Raw genomic sequence first — 21,352 nt, 5'->3', positions numbered from 1 at the left:
GTCCCTCTCAACTCTACAGTTCTATGATTCTATGATAGTCTTGCTCTACACTTGCTGCTAACCTGACATCATCTCCTACAAGCAAGACTCCTTGCGCTGCCACGATTCAGTTCTGTTCACCTCCTGGTGATTTCCCGTCCATAGTAACTGCTACCCCTGACCCCACGCTCACATCAAGAACATTCACAACATCCCTCGATCCATTAGCATGTTGTGAGAGGGGACTCCAGCAGCCCTTAGGGCTCATGATGGGACAGGACAATTTGGTGGTCACAAATCGGGATAAAATTGACATCCGTCAGCGCTTTTATGCTGCAAGGATTCCTCTCGCGTCTCACCCACATCCATTCAAGCTGCACAGATGCACATCAAGAGTCCAGAGGAAAAAAGCAAAACGCAAAAGAGACACAGCTGTCTGAATACACGGAGGCGCCCACAGACTCTTGCAAGGGGCACTTCTGAGCATCATCAAGCGAAAGGTGAGATCCTAGCTTTACACAATTCCTCAAAGTCCATGTTCATTGCACCCGCTGAGTCTTCGTTTCCGGATGGCACGTTGAAGATTGGGCTGCACTTACTTACCTGGAAGACCCTTTCTTTGCAATGAGAGATTGTCCTGGTGTTCATATGAATGAGCGCTGCAGAACCGTGGCACGTGCCCTGCGCCCACACACAAATGCACACAGGCCACAAAGCGCAACAAAGGCACGCCTCTGCACATACATGCTCCGCTCGCTCTCTTATTTAATACGGAGTACTTTTGACACCTGCACACCTCAGGTTCATTCACAGAGCAGAGCAAGACACGCCTCCCTCTCTGCACACCTTCGTTTCAACACCCGCGCACTCACCACCGAGCTTCTTCGAAGCTATTGGCCGGCCTCTATGGACACAACGGGGAAATGGGTTTCAAATGCGCAAAGGGGCGGAGCGGAGCTGGCTGGGTCAGCCAAGTGAAAAAAGGAAAAAAGGAAGGTGCTTCTGTCCACGCGAGGAACATCGGGAGCTGCCTTCAGTCTAGTCAGTTCACTGATCCTTCTACCTCAATATTGCTTACACGGGCTAGCAGCCAGCGGCTCTCCAGGATTTCAGGCAGGGAGGGAGTCGTTCCCAGCGCTACCCAGAGATGACTGAACTTAACACCTTCTGCATGAAAAGCAGATACTCTTTCATTGAGCTGTGATCCTTTACCAATTTGCAAAAGAATAAAAGAGAGTTAGATTGACTCGATCGTCTTCCTGGAGCCTGCATTCAGGTCCACCTCGGCTTAAAGTTTATATGGATTTCGTGGTATGTAGAAACGGACCATGCCACGAACCTAAAGCTCAGCTCGACAATAATTATTTCTTTATTTTATTTTTTAATTTTATTTTTTGTCCTCCTGCTTGCTGTGAGGTCATGTGCGTAAACTCTGCAGTTACACGCGCCCTCTCGGGTTGATTTCGGAAAAAACCATCACCGACAACGGAAATCCCGACTGCTTGGGAAATGGCACCGTGTGTCGTCCCTGCTGCGTGAGTGTTGCGCGCATTTCGCCCACCGACGCCGGAACCGCTTCTTCTCTACTCGCACCGACCAGTAAGTCTCCGGCGCAGTGTCGCAATCTCCGGCGCAGCCCTACAGCAATCTCTTCGGCTAGCTTCGCGCCTCCGCGACGCCCCCCGCTGGTTCTCCCGGGCCACGCGAGCACGCGCGAGACGCCACCTGACTCAGGCATTCCCTCCAATCGCCGCGCAGGCGCGCCAGGATCCGAGCACCACAGGCTTGTCACTGCATGGGGGGGGGGGGGTCGGGTACGCTGTTTGCACGCTGCGCGCTCGTTACTGCATCGTCTGTATAGTATATCCATATCAGAATGCGCACTGTTGGTTCGTTCTTCCCTGTCGTCTGCCTCCAGGCTGTTTCCCATACAGCCTCGGTATGAATATGGTGATCTATATCCCCAGGCTGCCGAATGATATGTTTGGGAAGCGGGGGTGGGGTGGGGGGTGAGGGATCGACAGGCAGCCAGCCAGCTAGCCAGCCAGCCAGGCTTGGGGAGATCCCCATTTGGAACTCAGAACAGGCCCCTCCTCCTCTTATTTCCAACCCTTTGGCTGAGGCATCCCCGGGCAGTTCTCTTCCCGGTCCTTCTCCTCCTCCACCCGCCTCTCTCTCTCTCTCTCTCTCTCTCTCTCTCTCTCTCCATATCGCACTGCAAATACAACTCTAATGGGGGGGAAATCGCCTTAGCTGCTCTCCCGCACACCCCGCCCAACGCTGCGGTCTCCTAACGCTCTCCTGGTCCCCGATTTCAGCTCCGAGCCCGCCGAGACAAAAGCCACGCGTCGTGGCGCGGGGGGGGGGAACAGGTGTTTGGCAGCCCCTGTTCCATTAAATAAACACGCGCACACAAAGAGAGAGCCCGGGAGGGACGGGAGAAGAGGGTGGGGGGGGGGGAGGCGAGCCGGGGAGAAGGGGGAGCTAATTTATCACGCTGCTAACGATCCTAAATGGAACTGCTGGCATTTTTTTCTTCATAAAATCGCAATGCTAGACCGTTTTATTTCTACTTTCACACAGGCGCACGCACTCGCTCCAAGACAGTCAAAATTGTAGCCAGATGGAGGGAGCCAAGGTGGAAGAGAAAGCCTTTACCTTATTTCTCCAAGCGGAGGCGCGCGGACATTGGGGAAGCTCAGATGTCCCAGCAAGGCGATTGGAAACGGAACAGGCATTTCGCACCGGAGCCTACAAGCTATTCTAGTCTGTACTGTGCTTTTTTTTTGGGGGGGGGAGCAGGTAGAGGTGTGAGGGACTGACGGTGAAAACCCAACGGGGTGCGTGGAATAGACACGGGGGTTACTCCAGAGGTGGCCTGTTACTATATTGTTTATCCCAGTGGCAATAAGAAAACAGAGAGTGAGGAGACGGTTATGCGAGGCAAACCTCACCCTTCCTCTAAACTTTAGACTGCTAAATTCAAGTTTTGTACTATAATTCTGATCCCAACGCCAAAGCTGTTTCGTTTTTGGAAATAAACCTGCCCTAAAAACCCTGTCCCCATATTGTTCAGAAACATGTTGAATATTGCTGCCTTTGCTAGTCAAGTTTACCATTCAGAGGAATCCCTCCGATGCAGAGATTGATTGATTGATTGATTGATTGATGACTGCTGAAGCCATAAAAGCCAATACGTAAGATCGTGGAGATAAATGCTGGGTTTCAGCTAGAATGGAAAGCACCGCACACCCTTGACACTGATATCACGTGCGTACCTAACTAAGCGATCTTACTATTGCTGTCTGATTTATTTTGCTCAAGCACTGTGCTAGGAGCTGCACAAAACTCTTTACTTTTTTTTTAAAAAAATTATTATTATAAATATCCCCTCCGCCCCTGGTCGTGGCAAATAGCACCAGAATGCATATTAAGTTTTGAACCATACCACTCTTCGGGTCGAGTCCATCCTTTCTGTTCAGATCACGTCGGAACAGAGAAGGAAAAGTGGTTCCTTCCTCCCTTGTTTTTGAAACTCGGCGGGAGATGACGCCCAGCCTATCTGCCTCCCCTCTCCGCGCAGCGCCTGAACTTCTTCTTGAGTCCCTTCAAATCGTCTGAAAAGTAAACACAGTTAACTGGAGTAAAGAGGCAGTAAAGTCACTGAGGGATGAAACGCAGAGAAATAGTATCTTAAAACAAATAGCTGCAGTCTTAAAGAGCCATTAGTGATTTAAAGGGGATGGAGGGCGGGGGAGGCGGCTTAAGGGGGGAAACTTGCAGGATGGTTCGGCAAGAGGAGCCCGACAGTGCGGGGAGGGGAGGTCGAAGGAAGAGGGGAAGAGGCACCGTCTCTCAGTGGAGAGAAACGCCTTGATCGCTCCACACACACGGGGCCACTTTGTTTACAAACCCCCAGACACTTGTGACACCCCTTGTGGGACGCGACGAACGCCTCATCATCTCCTCTCCCTCAGCCGTCCTTACGTTATATTATATTATTTTATTTATTATTAGTATTTTCTCTCTCTCTCTTTTTCTCTCCTGCTCGAGCAAACTTGCGAAAAGCTAAGCCCAGAGGTACTTGGCGCGAGGAAACCGGAGCCTCGTATTATAGGCTCTTGAGGTCGGCTTTATTTTCACTACCCAAACTGTTGGAAAGTATTTAAACTTAAGCAGAAACAGCTGTATTGCTGGCACCGCTCGTTCTTGCTGCGAAGAAAGACTTTGTAGTCCACGGCTGGCTTCTTTAAAAAGGAGAAAAGTTTTGGCTGCTATTGTCCGATGAGGTGATTATTTTATTTTATTTTTATTTTACGTAATTTGTAAATAACCTCGTGCAGTCGTCTCCCCGCGCCAGTGTTATATGCTTTATTAACCCATAATACAATATATAATATACCTCCATCTAATCCATCCATCCTTGGGGAAGCAGCTATATCGTGGTAAACTATCTGGGTATCTTTTAAACTCCCAACTAGCTACTCTATTGATCTGAACTCTGATACATTTATATTGACTTTTGGTCCTTTTTATACCCTATCAGCACAAGCACAGCGAATCGTCTGAAAGAGAAAATCTGTATACAGTACTGAATAGTAAGTAAGTCTGTCTGTCCCTGTGGAGTGAGTTTTGTTGTTGTTGTTTTTTGCTCCAGACTTCAAGCAGTTGGACAGAAATAGTTCATCTTGAAGCCTGATTTGGGGATCACGTCAAAATTATCCGGCATAACTGACTTCTGGATGGGGCGCGGGTCTTCAAAAGCCATCCAGCCAAAAACTCCCTCCCTGTCTGTCCGTCATTCCCGGAGTTCACAGGAAACGTTTTGTTGGTAAAGCCAAACTGATGTCAAAGAAGTGTACTTAGGATCGCAGCTTCGTAGGTTTCTTTCGCTCGGATCCCACACGTGCTTAACTCTGAAGTGGGGAGTCATGATGTCCGTGGAACTTACCGCCAAGTAAGGAGACAAAGTTAGGATCTCCTGTTTAACTTTATCACCGCTCAGATCCCTCCCCACCTAGGACGGAAAGGTCAATAAAGATCGGTAATAAGTAACAGAGACTCTTTCTCCACCGCGCAAATCGCGCGTTTATGGTTTTTCTATCGCATATTTCCGCATCCCTCTCACACACGTGCACAACCCCCGTCCCCGTATCTGTCTGCATGTGTCATGCTGCAAATATGCCTTAAGTCAAAGTTCAACCGAGTTTTGCTCAATATGTTGCCATAAAACGAAACGGCTGCTGCGTTTCAACTTTTCTACGCAGCAGAACTCGAGAGGAAGGCGAACGCTTTGCTCGTGGAAAAGCGCAGGAGCCCCCCTGGTTTCGGCAGAGGTGGACGAGGGAGCGGAGCGAGGCTTTTCCTTGGCGACCGAAGGCTGCCTAGGAAAGCGACCCGGCTCTGGTGTGTCTGGATCTTGGGAAGGAAAGAGGTCCAGTCCCAGGAGCAGCAGTCCTCCTCTTGCTCTGGTGCCACCGAAAAAGAGATGGGGGGCTCGCTTGCTGAGTCGACTTTTCCAGCCCATTGTGTCCATTTGAGGGCTATCCCCCCCTTCTTTTCCAAATCCCTTTCTCTGCACAAACGTCGCTGCTGCTGCTGCTGCTGTTCAGGAAATGCAGCGTCTGCTTGAGCTGGGTGCAGGAAGGCAGCGCGCTGGCTGGCGGCTTCGGTGGTGGTACCTAACTCATTCTAGTCCCGCCTCCTCCTCCCGCTATTAAAAGGCACTTTACGCGGTGTGAGGAAGGAGAGGCGGGCGTGTGTGGGGGGGGGGTGAAGGATAGGCTAAATTATTTCATTTATTTTTGCAATGCGCGCCACGCTCGCCACCAAACCGTCCTTGCCTAGAGGATCGAGAACGCCATCGATTTCCCAAACCTGTCCACTACCCAAGCCGAGGAAACTTGGCATCCCCATTCACCCGGCGTGGACACCCCCTTTATTATTCTACCAACCCCCCTGATCTTCGGATGGGGGGGAGTTTCTCTGCAAGGCTTAGGGAGGCGTCGTCGTCGTTTATTTTGTAAATAAGTCGTTTGAAACACACACACAATAAAACCGTTATAGTATCATCGGCTTCTAGAAATGCCACTGAATTTATTCCACCCTCCTTCCCACCACCACCCCGCATCCTCGCCCCGTACCCCCACCCCCCTACCCCACGGTGAATAGGGAGAAGATCAGGCCGTGGGCCCGAGTGCCTTGGCAAGCTGCAGCGAGTCCAGGCTGCAGCGTCTCTCTGCGAAAGGGGGAAGGGGGTGGCGGCTGGGGAGGGCTGCCTAGATGTGCACCCCTCCCCCTACCCCGGTCTCCAGAACCAGACAGCTGAGGACCCCCTCCTCCCTCCCCCCTCCGGAGAGCCCCCTCCCTGCTCTCCTCCTCCTCCTCCTTGGGACGCAGCCTGCCCGCCCCCTCCTGCCTCCCTGCTCCTTGGGCGCCGCCCCCTTGCGATTGAAACGCGGCTCACGTCGCAGGGAGGCGGGCGCCGCGCGGCCGGGGGAAGAGCCGGGCCCAGGCCGAGCGGAGGAGCTCCGGCAGCGGTAGCGGCGGCGGCCTCCCTCTCTCCTCTGCTCTCCCTCCACCGCCGCGGTTGCTCCGAGGGAGCGAGCGCGCACGCAGCCAGGCAGCCAGGCTCCGCCAGCAACAAGTGCGGAGGCAGGCGAGGGAGGGCGACGGCTGACGTCAGCGAGCGGAGTATTATGGTCTGGGCTGGGCTGGCCGCCGCCGCTGCCGCCGCTTTCCTGCTGCCCGCGGCCGAGTAAACATGGAGCTCTCCGCCGTCGGTGAGAGGGTGTTCGCGGCCGAGGCCTTGCTCAAGAGACGCATCCGCAAAGTAGGTGCCCTCGCGCGCACGGGAAGCGCCCGTCGGGGCTTTGTGCGCGCCGCCCCCGGGCCCGCAGGCCCCGCGCGAGGCCGCAGGCAAGCAGGCAGGCAGGCAGGCGAGCGAGCGGCGCTGGCCCGGCTGCTCCCCCCTGCCTTCTCCTTCTGATGCAGCAGCAGCAGCAGCACTCCGGAGCCCCGCCGCTTCCTCCGGGCTGCTGCTCGCGTTGCGCACGGTGCCAGCGCCACCGCCATCGAAAGCGGCTCCTGCGCCTCCTTCCTTTGCATGCATGCACCGTTCGGGCTGCTGCACGGATCTTTCGCTGCACGCATTCGCTGCATGCATGTTTGATCACGTTTTTTGCAGCACGCCCCCTTTTTCATGTATGGATTTCTCTCTCTCTCTCTCTCTTTCCGCCCTTGCCGCTTGTGTGTGCATTTTTGTGGCACCCTTTTGGCCACCAGCAACACACACATACACACTGCACACACCCACACCCCTGACACATGCTTTTGAGTGCACCTTTGGTTTTTATTACAAGCATGGTTTTGAGCGTTGTATTGCATTCTTCTGGACCGCCCCCTCCTTTTCCTGAAATGCATGCTAATTTGTCTTCTCCTCTTGACATCTACAGGGTCGTATGGAATATCTTGTGAAATGGAAGGGCTGGTCTCAAAAGTAAGTAACTGTCAAAGGCAGTCCTTGAAGCTGAATGTGTATTTAGGATGGTGTTGGCATTGTTTTATTTTGCAGTAAAATTGAATATAGTGTTTTAATGGAAAGAGGGATGGACTGGACGATCTTTTAAGTTACCATGCACTCGTTCTGTTCTGGAAAATAAGAATGCATTAAAGAAACAACCCCTCACACCACCTCATTTTGTTTTCCTTCTCCTTTGGCTAGATACAGCACCTGGGAACCTGAGGAAAATATTCTAGATGCACGTCTGCTTGCAGCTTTTGAGGAAAGGTATGCTCTTTAGGCAGGGGGAATTACTTTTTACCCATATCACTGTGTTTTGGAGCAGTGCTAATCTGATGCTATGATCTTCTGGAGTTTTTTAATTTTTTTCCCTTTTTCCTTTTAAAAACCTTATTTAGGGAAAGAGAAATGGAACTTTATGGTCCTAAGAAACGAGGCCCCAAACCCAAAACGTTTTTGCTAAAGGTAAGAGGAAGTGTACAGGATAAAGAGAGAGGTGTCTTCTGGGTGTAACAGAAATCACTTTCAAAAAGCAGCATTGCTAATGAGGGATGATTCCATTGCTGTGTTTATATCTGTGTGTGCACCAGAGGGAAAAACAAACACTGTGATTGCTTTATAAGCTAAATTGATGAAGCTGCTGTGGCAAAGTATTAGATCAATCCAGTTCTGTTCTGTTCTGTTGCAGGCCCAGGCAAAAGCCAAAGCTAAGACCTATGAATTCCGTAGCGACTCTGCTCGGGGGATCCGGGTGCCGTACCCAGGAAGGTCCCCCCAGGAGATGGGCTCTACTTCCCGTGCTAGGGAAGGACTGAGGCAAATCCCATTGCCCCCTCAAAGCACCTCCGCCACTGCTACCACCAACACCTCCCGGGTAGAGACCATCCAGGAAAACAGGATTGGGGCAGAGGAAGACCGGTCTGAAGCAGCCTTTAAAAAGCGAGGCCCCAAGCCCAGGAAAGAACTCTACAAAGACCTGTCTGAATCGGCTGACGTCACCTGCAAGCGGAAATCGGTGGAACCAGGGGACAAGGCCGTGGTCGATTACCTAAAGGCCAGAAAACTGGAGGAGGCAGCTAACCCGGGCACAGCCAAATTCAGCTCAGGACACAGCGTGATCCAGTTAGCTCGGAGACGGGAGCCTGAGTTACCCAGCGCTGTCTCCAGCCCCAGAGCAGAAGCTGGCATTAAGCTGTGTGCACCTGAGGCCTACCCCCCCAGGCTAACAAAGCACAGGGCAGATTTTCTGGATCCGAAAGGGCAAAGTAGTTTGGACTTGGGCGCCCCTAAGATCTTGCACAGCTCTGCGAGCCAAGGCGGCTTATACCGAGATGGTATAGGGACCCAGGCTGGGAGGCCTTCTCTCATTGCCCGCATCCCTGTCTCCAGGATCCTTGGTGACCCGGAAGAGGAAGCTTGGAGCCCATCTCTCAACAACTTGGAGAAAGTGGTAGTCACTGATGTGACGTCTAATTTCTTGACAGTTACCATTAAGGAGAGCAGCACAGACCAAGGGTTCTTCAAGGAAAAGCGATGAATTCCCTTTGAGAAGAGGAGGCATCTAAAGGGTTTGGGGTAGAGGTTGTTGTCTGGTTATGGATTTTTGGTTTATTGGACAGGATTGGGGGAGGGGGAGGGGGGAACACCTGTCCTTAACTCATTCATTTAGTCCCTCACCACCAATTTCAATTTTGGTTGGAAAAATTATCTCTAGAGTTATATTTTCTATTAGATGTAAATATGTTATTTAAAGAAAAATACATATATATATCTATATACATATATATTTCAACTCTAAGTTGTTGGTTTTTTATTTAAGGCTCTTGGAGAAGGACAGTAAAAAAAACAGAACTGATGTATGTCTTACTTCAGTTGCAAGAGCAGGTGTAGATAGTGAATGACCTTATTAGCTAATTATAACATATTGATTTCATTTTTTCTGGTTTGTTTGTTTTCCTTTTTTTTACCCTGTCCCTTCCCCCAAAGAAGATGAGGGCAAATAGGGGGTATTATATTCACCTGGGGGGACGATAAAAGGTCTCCAGTTTCTTGATTGTTATATTATAAGGTGTTGCTTTGTACAATCAAGTGTGCTGTATACACAACTGTTCTAGCTGGGCAGCTGAAGTGAGCACTTGACTTTACAGTATTGTCTTTCATATGTTTTGCTCCAGTTTTTTTTTTTAAGTTGTTGCTATAAAACGTGTCAATTAAAAAAACAAAAATCCGAAAGATGTTTTAGCAAAGAAGTATTAACTTGAATTACCTTTTCTTGCAAGGGAAAAGGGGCTTTGTATGTTTCAAGATTCCGAAAAAGTGTAGCTGCTGTCATGCACTTTAAAATGACTTGTGGGGAGAAGGGGGTGGGGAGAAGTAACTGAGCTGATAGTTTAGCTTAACTTGTTCTGGTCTTTCTTTCTTTCTTTCTTTCTTTCTTTCTTTCTTTCTTTCTTTCTTTCGTCCTTCCCTAGTCACTCCAAAAAAAGAAAAATCTGTTTACATTCCTTACATGCCAGAAAAGTTGGGGAGGAAAGTATCTCACTGCTCATATTTTAGGCGATCCTGCTGTTACATTGAAAGTAAACCTCCTCTCTCTTCCCCACCAACTTCCCCACAATTGACCTTCTTCCCTGGTTGTTAGATGGGTCTTTAAAAAGGTGTGTTAGGGAAGATCTTTATCTTCCTCAGAAATGTTAAGCCTCCATTATAGAGGCTGAGAAAGCAGCTCCTCTTTAAAAGACACTTAATTAGGGGCACAAGATCAGTTACAAAGCAAGCTGCCTGTTTATATGTGGCTTTCTTTCTCTTGTACTTTCTGGGAAGAAGTATATTCTGCTCCGCCCCCCCCCTTACCCCCAGTCCCACACGAGATTCTTCTTTCTGTGATCAATAGTCAAATAGTTATTTTCACCTGCCAGTTTTATGCTGAACATAAACCCCTTTTTCCTGCTCCCTTGCATAAAGCACTCTTGACATTTGAAGATTTGTAAAATGCGTTGCTATATTCAGCTCCCTCCAGTTGTTGTTTTTTTCCCGGAATGCAAATTTGTTTCCTAACCCTGCGTTAGACCCTCCCACGTTAAGAGGGGATGTGTGCAGAATGGGAGGCTGGCTTTGCTCTCGTTTGTGTTTAGCAGGTGTTGTGGTGTCCCAATAGATATTGATTTAAGCATCTCTTCTTGGTTCAAAAAGCACAAATCTGTCTAGCAGTCTCCAAGGGCCTGGCAGGGGGGGTGAGTAGCCTTCTCTGTCTTTTCTCTGAATGGCCTACTTGCTGGAACCTTTTAAAGCATGCTCTAATTTGGGGACGGCGCTGGGGATGAAAGCACATGTGGCATAATGAGACATGGGGAGGACGAAGGTTGGGTGTAAGAAGGAAGCACAAGGAGGGCTGTTTTCTTTCTCTGGGATCAGCTAGAAATGTCTTGCTTCTTCACCCACCTCCTTGCTTCTGTTCATTATTTTGGAGGTTTCTTCCAACGAAACAAATGTGGGGATTTTTGTTGGGACTGTAATGAGGGAAGTAAGTCAGGTTCTTGTTTTCTGTCCCCTCCTTTCTAAAATGAAGCCAATATTGCAAACTCAGTTCAAAAACTTCATGAAACAAACTGCAGATGCGTTCAGTTCTCCTACATGGGGTGGGTGGGGAATATGTATGTCAGCTTTTTGTATGTTGACAAAGGTTTCTGTAGTCCTGCTACAGAGGCTGGAGGGTTTGGGGTTGGGGAAAGGGTAGTGGCCAGGAGGAATGCCTCTTGGGTTGAAAATAGATCACAAATGCGGTCCCTACCTCCTCAGGTGTCAAAGGTGGCTCTGTGCCACTGACGGACGTGTGTCTCTCGACGCACATCCATGGGTATATAAAAGCTAAACATACATGTGGGTGTATATGTGTATGTACATAGTTACATATATTGAATGTATGTGCGTGTGAGTTATTTAATTCTCTTTGTAAAAAAAAAAAAGGAAAAGAAAATACAAAACCTATAATCATGGATCTGGCCTAACAAGTCTCAGAAGTGAAGCTTAAGTAGGTGTCTTCGGCCAGTGTTGAATGTCTAATACAGTACCTGCTTTTTATGTGAACTGAAATATATATACGACTTTGTAAATAGAGACTTGGCTTTGTTTTGTTTGTTGCTCTGTGGAGTGCAAGAGAGATGCAACCCCCCCCCCTTTGCAATTCAGAGGGCTGCTGGCAATGTGTTTCCCTGCTGGAAAGGCTTGTGGCTGGGTTGGGGGGGGGAAGAGGCGGGGAGGGGACTGGGCCACTTTTGCTGACTCAGCAGTGCTTCTGCTGCAGTAACCAGAGGGGGCTGTGCTGGGTACCATTTCCTGAGTGAGATGTTTCAGTCAAGGGGAAAAGATGCTGCCTGTGACTATCTTTGTTGGAACACATCTCTCAAGGGGAAGCGGGGGCAGCTTAAGAAGACATTTAAGCCCTGGAAGAGACCTAGATCTCCATAGGTAGACTGAACTATAGCCCAGCCAGATGATAAAATTTATTACCAGACTAGAAAGGGAACTGGGCTAGGAATTTCTCCCAGTGGTTTGCTTTGGTCTCTCTGCTTATACCGGCCTGTTTTTTTTAACTCCCATCCTGTTGCCACATTATTTCCAGTCTAAGACCTCCCTGCCACTCATTCCAACAGTGACCTGAATATACCGGAGGCTAAAAACGAGAGTAGAACCCTATTATTTTTATTTGTTGCTCAGCTGATACTCACCAAGTAGTGGAAGCTGCATTGGTGAACACTGAAAGGCAGGGGTCCATCTCGGACTTTCCCCCTCGCAGGTTCCTAAGCGGTTCTCCTGGGTTTCTAAGTGGAGCGGGGCCAGGAGTGTGTGTGTGTGTGTGCGCGCGCGCGTTATTGCATCCAACAAAATCGCGGGGGGGGGGTCATTCCCGTTCCCGTTGACTTCAATGGTAGGAAATGCTCACACGATGCAAGTTTTCCTCTTAGCCAAGTCATCAATGGGATCACACACCAAGTAATGCTCTAAACTGAGCAAATGCGAAGTAAACGGGAAGGAAAGCCCTATCTTAACCTTTAGAGGAGCAGTCTCTGCATCGCCAGTCTGGAGAGCTTGAAGTAAAGTACGAACCAAGAGTAGGAAAAGCGCCCCCACCTCAGATTTTAAATGCAAGGACGGCAAGCTCGAGCAGAACAGGGCCGGACAGCCCTCGGCCTGCTGCGCTTCGTTTAGGATTAAGGAGCGGCTGCAGCTCAAGGTTAGCTATGGAGATAACAGCAGTGGAGAAGCGTCCTCTTGCTCTCTCCGGAACTGCCTCCATAGCCTCCCCACTCTCCGCTAGCCTTGACGTTGCTAGGAGAGTACTATCGCATTTCTGGCAGCTCTGGGGAAGCAGAAGTCGTTTTCATGCCGAGCGTCCTCTGCGGGTCTCCCCAAGTCCTAGCTATCTTCTCCCATGACCAGACAGAGCGAAATGCGCAGGAGTTCTGCTAATCTGGCCAGACTGCGGAGCACCCAAGGGGGGCGGTCACTCGATGCCTTAGACTTAGAATAACCTTCCGTGGTCACTTGGGCGGGGGTGGGGGGAGGATGGAGGGGGGGAGTTAAAGGACAACCCTCCCTGAAGGAGAACAGCCGACGCCTGATCTGAAAAAGTTAACTTTTCATCCCCTCCTCCTTCTCGTACATTATGGCACAACAACCCTGAGAGGGAGGGTAGGCTGAGTTTCTTCGCTGAGTGGGGATTTGAACCTGAGCTTCCCGGATTCAAGTGGGATCCTGCAGGCAGCACTCTGGCTTGGGGAATGATAAAGGCCGTCCGGCACCCCGGGATCTTTCCTGCTAAAAAAAGAAGAAGAAAAAAGAGTACAACTCGCGCTGGCCGCCTCTGAGAACAACCACGGCCACCCTATCTCTTAGCTCTCTTTGTCTTGGGGGTCCGTGAAGTCGTTTACCTTACTCAGGAGTAAGCTCATGTTGCTGCGGGTCGTCGGTATGAGTAGCAGCAACTACCGCATATTTAAGCGGGATAAAAGCCTCTCTCAAGCGAGCGATGAACCAGTAGCCACGGAACGAACCGCGGCTTGTATTTCATTAAGAAACTTCTGAATTATAAGCGTGCCCCCCCGGAAGTCACCTTACCTTCGGGAAAAACAACAACAAAACGGGGGTGGGTGGAAGGACAGAGAGGGGCAACTCCAGAGCGACTAGATGATTTAATTTTAGGATTTTCCTGGAGGCAGAGTTTCCACTCTCGCCCCGTTCTCTCCCACCTAGTCTTGCATCCCAGCCATCTCGGGCCATCTTGGACCCTGAATGTCTCACGCTGAGAAAGGACAGCGATCAGCTCTATCAGAAAAGCCAAGTTTTGGTCGGGAGCGTCTCCTTCCCCGTAGACGCGGTGCTCGCTTAATTATTGTTTGCTGCGGCGTGTTTCCCTTCGGCTGTGCGCGACGCCAAGCCAGCAATTAGCAAGCCCAGAAAGGCTGGTTCGGTAGCAGAAGAGCCAGCTTGGTCCCGCGACCGTGGGTTCCCGGGGCTGTGGGTGTCATGCTGCGTGCATGGCCCTGGCGCCGAAATGTGTGGGTGCCCGGCCTCTTCACGGGGAATTTTGTGGGCAGCTGACACCTAAGCTGGGTTGCGTGGTCCTTCAAAGAAGCGCCCAGTCCTCATGAAGGATGCGCCCAAAGGCTCCCGATTTGGAAGCATCTCGTCCATATTTATTTAGGACCATTCTTAACAACCTGAAGAAAAATATTTGGGTGGGGGGAGGAAGGTAAGCCCCGCCCCACGTAATCTATCATCATTTGAATGGCAATGCCCATCAACTTTGTGGGCCCCCTCAAATATTTTATGGGGGGGGGCAAAGACCCCTCGGCCACTAGAGGTTGGCTCCTATGATTCTTACCGTATCTTTTCTCCAAAGCAACTCGAGGGGGGCAAAACGAGGTCTCTCTTCTCCCACTTGTCCTCTTTAAAACAACATTAGGGATCGGGAGAGAGAGAGCATCCAATGGCCAGCCAATGAGTTTCTGGCTTGAGCGGAGATTTGAACCCGGTTCTGCCCGCTCGTGTTCGTCCGATGGTTTTAGTAGTCCCTGCACGGTGCCTCTGCGTCTCCTGCCGGAAAGATCAGCTCAGCCACGACTGTTCCCTTACTGAGATCAAGGGAGAACACAGTGGTACCTCGGGTTAAGAACTTAATTCGTTCCAGAGGTCCGTTCTTAACCTGAAACTGTTCTAAACCTGAAGCATCACTTTAGCTAATGGGGCCTCCTGCTGCCGCTGCGCCGCCGCTGCACGATTTCTGTTCTCATCCTGAAGCAAAGTTCTTAACCTGAAGCACTATTTCTGGGTTAGCGGAGTCTGTAACCTGAAGCGTCTGTAACCGAGGGTACCACTGTATCAAGGAAGCCCGTATTCCTTTCAAAACACCGACTCCCCTCTTTGTCCAAAAGGGAGAGCCGGGCACCAGGCTGGTAGCTCAGCCTTGCATGAAGAGGTGCTTTGGTTCAATTCCCGGCGTGGCTTGGAATGTCCCCAGGAGAGCTGCTGCCAACCAGTGTAGGCAAGGACCGACTTAGATAAGCCGGCGGTCTGGCTCAGGCAGCGTTCTTTGTTTCCCGTTGTGTTCAAGGCTGCTCACGGCCTCCTCCGTGAAGGTGCCAGAGGAGCTCAAGGAACAGTCTGATGACCCTTTTTGGGGGGGTCCCTTCTAACTCTGCGATTCTGTGATTCTAAGACAATTGAAGGCGGTGCCTTGGGCCATTCGGAGCTGAGGGTGAGCATTCATCTCTGCAATGCTTCCACCTCTTCATTGTCAATGTCTGCACTGAGTTGAGCTTGGCGCCCAGGTGTCACGAGGTTTGAGCTGACACGAAAGTCCTGTCCTGGATGCAGTTCAGTTGCCAAGGCTGGTCACCCCCGTCGCGTGGGAAGGCGCCTCTCTAGCTATCGCCAGCACCCCCCCCCCCTTGCGCCCTGCGCATCCAGCCTCGCTTCCTATGCGCTGCCGGTGTGGGAGGAAAGATCTGATTCAGTTTCTGGCAGGGATCCAGTTACTCGGGGTCTTGGAGTCCTTTCCTAAAGATAGCCAAGGAACTCGCCGTCTCCTCCGCTGTTTTTAGGAAAGGCGGCGAGACCTGTATTTTGTTGTTTTTAGGATTGCGACTTCCCTCGTTAGGAGGTGCTATGCAAGCGGTGTTTGGAACCGCTGCAATTTGCTTTCCCTCCTTGATATGGAACTGCTGAGTTTTCACGTTTCGGACTTCCCCAAGCTTGAGAGGAACAGGGATCCATCCATCCCCTTAGCCGTCCAGGATTTATTTTGACAGCGTGGCTTTTTCAGTTCTGGACTACAGAGAGATGCGGAGACTACGCCGGGCCGCTTTCCTTTCTCCGTGTCGACTAGGGCAGAATAGCCCTTCCAGAGGGATTTGTTGTTGTTGTTGTTTAGTCGTTTAGTCGTGTCCGACTCTTCCTGACCCCATGGACCAGAGCACGCCAGGCACTCCTGTCTTCCACTGCCTCCCACAGTTTGGTCAAACTCATGCTGGTAGCTTCGAGAACACTGTCCAACCATCTCGTCCTCTGTCGTCCGCTTCTCCTTGTGCCCTCCATCTTTCCCAACATCAGGGTCTTTTCAAGGGAGTCTTCTCTTCTCATGAGGCGGCCAAAGTATTGGAGCCTCAGCTTCAGGATCTGTCCTTCCAGTGAGCACTCGGGGCTGATTTCCTTAAGAATGGATTGGTTTGATCTTCTTGCAGTCCATGGGACTCTCAAGAGTCTCCTCCAGCAGCATAATTCAAAAGCATCAATTCTTCGGTGATCAGCCTTCTTTAACTGCCTTGCCGTGGCGAAGGGGCTTGAATAACTCAGAGAAGCTATGAGCTATGCCGTGCAGGGCCACGCAAGATGGACAGGTCATAGTGGAGAGTTTTGATCAAACGTGATCCACCTGGAGTAGGAACAGGCAAGCCACTCCAGTATCCCTGCCAAGAAAACTCCATGGACAAAGACCAGAGGGATTTACTCTGGACTTAACCAAGGGGGCAGCGGTGGCTGGTGCCCCCTGGGCAGGGACGGCGGGGCGGGGGTAAAGCCGGGCAGATAACAGGTTTTGCTCCCCTCCTCTTCCCTGCTGAGGCCTACAAAGGGCGGCAGAGAGGGGGAGGAAGCTGACGGGCAGTGCTGCCCACTGGGCTGGGGGCAAGTCAGCAAGGAAGGCAAGAAGTGGGGGTGGGGGACCGGCTGAGGGGCTGTGCCTCGTTTGCCCAAATGGAGCAGCCTCCGCTGCAATCGGAGGGGAAAGGAAGAGCGCGAGCGCGCAACCACCAGTTGGCGCGGGGTTCAAACAGTCCACGTCCCTTGAGGATGGCGATGTGTCCGTGGATGGCCCGAAGCACAAACTCGGTGCGGCTGCAGCCTTTATTTCAGACAAAACCAGGTAGCCCGAGGGGAGGAAGGATCATCCACTTCTTTCCCTTCTCCAAGCAAAAAGAGGAATTTTGCAGCGGCCATGCAATGTTGCAAGAAAAGGAGGTGGGAGGAGAGGATTTTTACCACGTTTAATTATGGAGGAAATGTTCCAGTACAGGTTTTTCGCTTCAGCCGATTACTCAAGAGCAAGTCGTTGGAACATCAAAGGAACCGCAATTCTTCTTCATAAGGGACGCGCATGGACTTGGGAAACTCCCGATTCGGCCTCGAGTCCCGCAGGGAAAGTCTCTCATTCCACCCACAGCAATTTATATAGGGGAGGATACCCCTAAGAAAGCTCTCTTGGCTCAGCAGCGAACTTTATTCAGCGGTATGCCTAAGCAGTAGAAAATTTAAGTCGACTGCAGCATCCAGCGGCCTCTTGGGCTTGAGGAACAGCCGGTGGAAATGGCTAGATCAGCCTGGGAATGAGCTCACCAGGAGGCAAATGTCTGCCAAGTTAATCGGCCCCCGGGTGACACAAACAGGGGTGGTCAGGCAACCTGTGGCCTCCCAAACGCCCTTGGTTGGACTACAACTCTCGTAATCCCCGTGACCATGGCCGTGCTGGATGGGGACTGATGGGAGTCCGCCATTGAGAGGCGTGGCCCTTTCTCGTCTTCTCTCCCATACTAGTGGCTCTGCAGATGCTGCGCTTCAGCTGCTATTTATTACCCCACTTCCTACACTGTTGACTTTTGGAAGACGGTGGAGGTGGAAAATGTAGGGATCCACCCCTTTCCACCGACTCCCCCGAGCCAAGCGGCTTATAAACTACCGTTGCTCCTTTTAACCGGGTCAACATAGCACCACAGGAGCCACCGCGGGCTCAAAGAATGGGCCATTGAAGAAACGGAGTTGTGACTTGTTTTCTGGGCTCACGCAGGCGTTAGACGCTTTCGATTCCCTTCCCGGAGAGCTTCGCTGCCACATTCGGCAGCAGGACCGGCTCTGGCCACTAGAGGCCCTTTGGCAGTAGAGCACTGACTGCCTGAACAGATTCCCACAATGCCGCATTTAGATAGAGAATAGCCAGCAGCTTTGTATGGGAGTTGCTCTGGGCCGGGGCAGCTGCAGTAGCAGTTAAGTCAAAGACTTGTACTGTAGTGTTTGGATGTTAAGAGTCTAGGGATTTAATCATGGCATGATTCAGCTGAGATATTTTCTCTCTCTCTCTCTCTTACAAACTCACACACACAATTAGGCAGGTTGTGTTAGAAAACACTCCAATTATCTGTAGAAATTTCTTCTAGCAAGTCACGTGGACGAGATGAAAATAAACATTAGATTACGGTAATTTGTGGACACACCTGTTCAGGGCTTGAGGCAAAACAGGGCGTGTCACCCTTCCCTGCCCTGCCGCCTCCATACCTTTTGCCACTGGCGCCGCTTTTGCCATCAGCAGAGAAGCGGTGCTGGTGTAAGTGCAAAATTTGGATGAGATCTCACATGATTTCAGATACAAATTCAGCTGACAGCAGTGGCAGGGAGCCTGTGGGGCTGCTACCTTGGGGGCTTCTGCAACCTGAGGCAGCCACCTCAGACTGCCTAATGGCAGAACCGGTTCTGGACCTGTTAATTGTCAGTTGATAGTGCCAGGGTGTTATACAAGATGTTATAAAGAATGTTCCACAAGTCGTCAGATGAGCAGAAGGACTTGACTGTTTTTCTTTTCTTGTGTACATCTACTGATACATTAGATAGTTCTTTTGCCCAGTATTTAAATACACTAGTACCTTATAATTTCTCTCTCTCTTTTTCGGTGGGGGAAAGAGTACAGTGGAGAAGGAAGTATTTGGGATCCATCTGAATGGAAAGTTGCACATAGAAATACAACCAATCAATTCAAGTACAGGAATTGAACTATGCATAGGCCACAGTGAGCTGAAAAGTTAAAAAAATATTTATTGATACTAAAACAATGAATTGAAAGTTATACAAAAATTGTCCAGCATAGCATCTTCTAGGAGCCCTTTTAACCTGTAAAATAAATTAAAAAAAACAAACACACAAAACAGCCTAGAAATCTCAAGCCTAAACTAAAGTTAATGGCCAAAGGAAACTGGGAGATAAGACATCACACAAGAGAAGCAAGCAAAGCCAGCCAGCCAGGGTCAAGCAAACAAACCCCAAATGGAGCAATGAACCCACAGTGAGATCAATGGGCAGACATTGCTTTCAGCCTTATTTAATATTCTGGCTGGAAAGTCTGTCCCACTCTAACAAAGAACCTAAGCTTTCCCAGGGTAATAACATCTCCAACTTTTGTTCTCTTAGCATAAAAGCAAAGGAACAGCTCTAGTTAAAGCAATTAGAAAATGTCATACAAGAACTATTTGGCTTTTAAAAAAAATTAAACACGGTGATTGACACACATTACAAAAAGCACAGGACCAATTCTCACAAGTTTCCTTCTTGTAAAAGCAATTCTTCTTGAATGCAGAACTGGTACACTGAACATTATAGGAACGTGAACAGCAAAATATAAAACTAAATCGGTTTTGTGATTTTTTTTAAAAATTTTATAGTTTTGGTACTGTGCATACTACACCTTTAACCAAGTGACTTAAAACGGATAACTTCTTCCAGCCAATGCAAAAGAGCAACTTAATTATTCCAGATGAAAAATATCCATTTGATATACAAATACTGTAGCATTATTCAAGTTTTTTTATTTTTAACAAAAACTCTTTCAAAAATTGAGAAAGTAGTGACAAGACTTTAAACAGCAGTTTGCCACACAACTAATATACTCAAGACATATAGCAGCAAACCTAAGAAAAATATATAAAGGTAGGCTTTGAATACTAACTTTATCAACTGGTAAACATGGTCAGCACCAATTTGCCACAACAGATTAAACTGTATATGAATTCACAACTTGTCAACTAGATCCCCCCCCCCTTCTTAAATGTTTCACTTACTTCCACATTAAGCAACTGAATGGAGTCAACTCAAGTTGTCAGAAGAGTGGATCACCTTGCTGGTTAGTAAGGCGTTTTCAAGATTACAGACTTTGGAATTGAAATAGCTGGTTAATAGAAAGGCACAGCATTAGAACTTCTAAGGTAAAGAGAGCAACAGGCTCTTCAATTTTCCAGGCAAGCTGTGGAATATAAGCTTGTCTACAATGGCAGTGTCTGAAGAGCAAAAGTCAAGAATCCCAAGAAAATTGTACAGAAGTTTGAAACAGGCAGGGATGCCCCTCAGTAAGAGGAAATGGTTGTATATTTCAGGTTGTGTTGACAGAAGAAGCTTATCTAGAAAACCAATCGATGGCACAGGTTAGGTTGCCTAGCAAAAGTTAGAAGAAAACAGGATGCACAGAGGCAAAATGGAAAATATACTGATGTAAGTTACAACACTGCAAGCTCTGTGTAACACAGGTATACACACATAACATAGAGAGGGTTTAAGAGATTATATTTGAGCCAGTAGGGTTTCTGGATGGAGGAAAAGCTCGTTTCTGCTCCCGAATTCTCAGCTGTATCAATGGATGTCATCAATTAACCAATACAGCATGCATGCTTCCCCCCCTTATGGAAAGGGGATGGCCTCGGCAAAACAGGAGGCTGCCATGTCTTTCTAGAAGACAGCTTCCATTTTGATTAGCTGAAAGGGACAAAACAGCATGCACACTAGGATAGTATGAAGTCTCTCTCCTACAGAACCTTGGCCCTCTAAGGCTTTAATAGCCACCTCATTGTGGCAGCATCAGCATCAGACTGCTGCCAGCAAGCACACTTCTCCAGAAGGCACACTGCAGAAATCAAGATTCACGGAAACCAAGTATGTGGTAAACACTTGATGCACAGCAAAGTCAATGAGATAGCAGGCAATTGAAGTTTACGAAATCCCTCTCAGTGACTGCAAAAACAAGACTTGCCAACTGCACGACAAAGAACACGACAACGTTTAGGACTCTAAGTCTGGGCCAGGCATTGGCAAGAGCTTTCAAATTATTGGCTAGTGGAGGTCCTTCAGCCTTCCAAATGGAGAATTCACTGGCTGAGCTTATACTAAGAGAGACCAACAGAACATACTGTTGTATTTTGGCACCCAGAAAGTGAGACATTCATGCTTTGCTGAGAAGAAAAACAAGACCCCTGTGTGCTAAGGCCATGTAGGCCCTGAGGATTAATCCTGGGGCAAAACAAAAGCACAAAACAACAAATGAACAGAAGTGGCCATTATAAAACAGGGCTCCAAGTGTCTTGAAGCAGATACAGTGGTACCTCGGGTTAAGTACTTAATTCGTTCTGGAGGTCCGTTCTTAACCCGAAACTGTTCTTAACTTGAAGCACCACTTTAGCTAATGGGGCCTCCTGCTGCTGCCGCGCCGCCGGAGCATGGTTTCTGAACTCACCCTGAAGCAAAGTTCTTAATCTGAAGCACTAT

The 21,352-nt window shown here is 49.4% G+C and overlaps 1 protein-coding gene and 1 long non-coding RNA gene across 2 annotated transcripts in view; one reads left to right on the top strand and one right to left on the bottom strand.

Moving 5' to 3' along the window:
- The window catches only part of LOC308579917, a 194,010-nt gene that overhangs the window by 137,779 nt on the left and 34,879 nt on the right, over positions 1-21,352 (bottom strand). The gene's annotated exons all lie outside the window — the stretch shown is intronic.
- CBX8 (chromobox 8) lies at positions 6,473-11,617 on the top strand. The gene is made up of 5 exons (XM_081185287.1): positions 6,473-6,811; positions 7,434-7,477; positions 7,703-7,768; positions 7,900-7,966; positions 8,190-11,617. The coding sequence occupies exons 1-5, from the start codon at positions 6,743-6,745 to the stop codon at positions 9,036-9,038; spliced, it is 1,095 nt and encodes a 364-aa protein (XP_081041413.1). The 5' UTR covers positions 6,473-6,742; the 3' UTR covers positions 9,039-11,617.

This window comes from Podarcis bocagei (assembly GCF_964188305.1).
Source record: "Podarcis bocagei genome assembly, chromosome: 2".
Taxonomy (NCBI): Eukaryota; Metazoa; Chordata; class Lepidosauria; order Squamata; family Lacertidae; genus Podarcis; species Podarcis bocagei.
This window is presented reverse-complemented; position numbering and strand designations above follow the sequence as displayed.

What these genes read in the sequence shown, in the direction of transcription:
- CBX8 (XM_081185287.1), top strand. Translation starts at nt 6,743, where the DNA reads ATGGAGCTCTCCGCCGTCGGTGAGAGGGTGTTCGCGGCCGAGGCCTTG. An exon ending in TCAAGAGACGCATCCGCAAA is followed by an intron (nt 6,812 to 7,433) that starts GTAGGTGCCCTC and finishes TGACATCTACAG; the next exon opens with GGTCGTATGGAATATCTTGT. An exon ending in CCAAAACGTTTTTGCTAAAG is followed by an intron (nt 7,967 to 8,189) that starts GTAAGAGGAAGT and finishes GTTCTGTTGCAG; the next exon opens with GCCCAGGCAAAAGCCAAAGC.